General features: G+C 36.2%; 1 protein-coding gene across 7 annotated transcripts in view; it reads left to right on the plus strand.

Annotated features, from left to right (window-relative positions):
• Window positions 1–2,308, plus strand: part of exoc6 (exocyst complex component 6) — a 55,769-nt gene that overhangs the window by 26,743 nt on the left and 26,718 nt on the right. For all 7 annotated transcript variants that reach the window (XM_020611686.1, XM_020611691.1, XM_020611687.1 and 4 more), the window contains exon 19: window positions 414–593. In XM_020611686.1, the coding sequence (XP_020467342.1) occupies window positions 414–593 (180 nt within the window). The remainder of the gene's footprint in view (window positions 1–413; window positions 594–2,308) is intronic.

Raw genomic sequence — 2,308 nt, forward strand, 5'->3', positions numbered from 1 at the left:
GGATAAGCAGAGGAAAATGGATGGATGGATGGATAATAAATGATAAAATAGACTTGATTTTTAAAAGGAAGAAATGTATATCGGATAAAAAAGATATCTGGTTCTGCTGTATCAGTATGTTTTTTTTTCTCCATCTTGCCATCATCAGTGTGGCAGCATTACAGGAGTGTAATGATACTCAATAGTGTACTTTTAGACCTTGTTCCGCTAACAGTAGTTCAAATTCAACTTTGAAGAAGAGTGTATGAAAGATCCAGGCTTGTATCACATCACTAAGTCAAATCATTTGTATGCAAACTGTTAATAGCTGATAAAACTGTTATCAAATTTGCTATTAGTACATTTAATAGTCTAATAGTACATGACTCTGTTTCTGTATTTAGTTCTGTTATGTCTAATAAAATGTTTTCCAGGATGCTCGTCATGCTGCAGAGGGAGAGATTTATACTAAACTCAACCAGAAGATCGATGAGTTCATCCAGCTCGCAGATTATGAATGGGGCATGGCAGAGTCTGACGGCCGTGCCTCTGGATACCTCATGGACCTGATCAACTTTCTGCGTTCTACTTTTCAGGTCTTCACACACCTCCCGGTGAGTCTGATCCACCTACTAACCTTTACCTTTTGAAACTGTCACCTCTCTCTTGGAATCGTGGGACAATTTCTTTTTGGTTTTTAGTATAAGCTGTTGTCACATGGTATGTGGCTGTGTTGAATGTGGGGTTTTTTTGTTTGTTTTTTGTGATGATAGGAATGTGATAATTTCCCAGTTTTCCTAAATCCCCAACTTTTCTATTGTTGTGCTAAATATTAATCACATCCCTATAAAATGTGTGTTTTGTCTAGAAGTGAATTGTTTTACATTGTGGATTTAACACTGAGCCGAGTATGTGTTACATTGGTGATTTGTACATTGGTGGCTTTTGGCGGCCTGTTTTAATTTTAGTTTTAGCCTAGTCTTTGTGTGAAGCTGTCATTTTAGTTTTTATTACTTGTAGTCATGTTCATACTGTTTTTAGTCTAGTCAAGTTTCATTTAACTAAAAGTCTGAGTATTTTAGTCTTATTTTAGTCAGAATTATCCATAACTATTTTCATCTAGTTTTAGTCGATGAAAACTGATGACATTTAGTCTTGTTTTAGTCAATGAAAATTGTATTTTAGTCTCTTTTTAGTAATGCAATTCTATTTAACCCAGTCAATATAGTATAAGTACCTAGTAGTATAGACGAAACCAAAAGTTTCTTTTAGCCAAACCCATTTCAAACAAGGTTATTTTATTATGTTATTGTTACCTTAGAGGCTCAAGAATACATCCAATACGCATTTTGTGTGATTTTGTGGCCACATTTCTCCCCATCTTTTTCCACAGCACATTCCGTTTTCTTTTCCAATTCTTTGTAATGAAAGTTTTTTCCAAATGTCGTTTCTTCTTTTCCCCCCAAAGATGAACCCTGGCTAACCAGCCATCGGTCCCTTTCTCTGTGTCAGACTTAACTTTGTTCGTTGTTATCTTCTAAATAATGCCGCGAGTGGGGCTTAAGGAAGTGACGACGCCTGCTTCTGCGCAGTGCGACCTGATGCGACCCCTAAAGCGAGACGCAGGAAACAGAAATACTGCAAATTAATAATAATAACGCGACTAAACGAGAAGAAATAACATTATAACATTTTGTTTCGTCTCATTTTGGTCAACAAAAATGAAGAGACATTTTAGCATAGTTTTTATTTTGTAAACCACATTTAGTCTCGTTTTTTTCGTCAACGATATTACATTATACATTTAATTATAGTCATCGTCACATGACCAGCATTTACGTTGCGTCTCGTCTCATTTTCATCACGTGATAAAGGTTCGTTGACGACGATATTTAGTCATAATTTTCGTTGACAAAAGCAACATTAGTGATTTGTGCATATGCATGGTACAGTAATTATGCTCTTACTAACTCATAGACTGCTTCTGCCTATACTGTATGACATTATCTTGAACAGGTGATGCATTTGGTAACAGCAATTTGTGAAAGACTTGGTCAGTAAATGTGTATTTTGACCCAAATAGCTAACAACATCAGTCTGTTCAGTTCCACTCTCTGTCAGCCGCTTGCCTGCTCTTCTCTCCAACACCTCTTATCATGTCTTGAAATAGTTCCAGCTTATTTGTTTTTCAGAAATGTCTCGTCTCCCCTTCCACACCTTCTGTTATGAACAGCACAGTAACTGACTGTTTTACTCCTTGATTATGTTGATTGATCAAGCATGCATGATATCACTAGTTGAATTTACCTCCACCTAGCCATTTATTGTT

Source organism: Monopterus albus, unplaced genomic scaffold (assembly GCF_001952655.1).
Source record: "Monopterus albus unplaced genomic scaffold, M_albus_1.0 scaffold117.1, whole genome shotgun sequence".
NCBI lineage: Eukaryota > Metazoa > Chordata > Actinopteri > Synbranchiformes > Synbranchidae > Monopterus > Monopterus albus.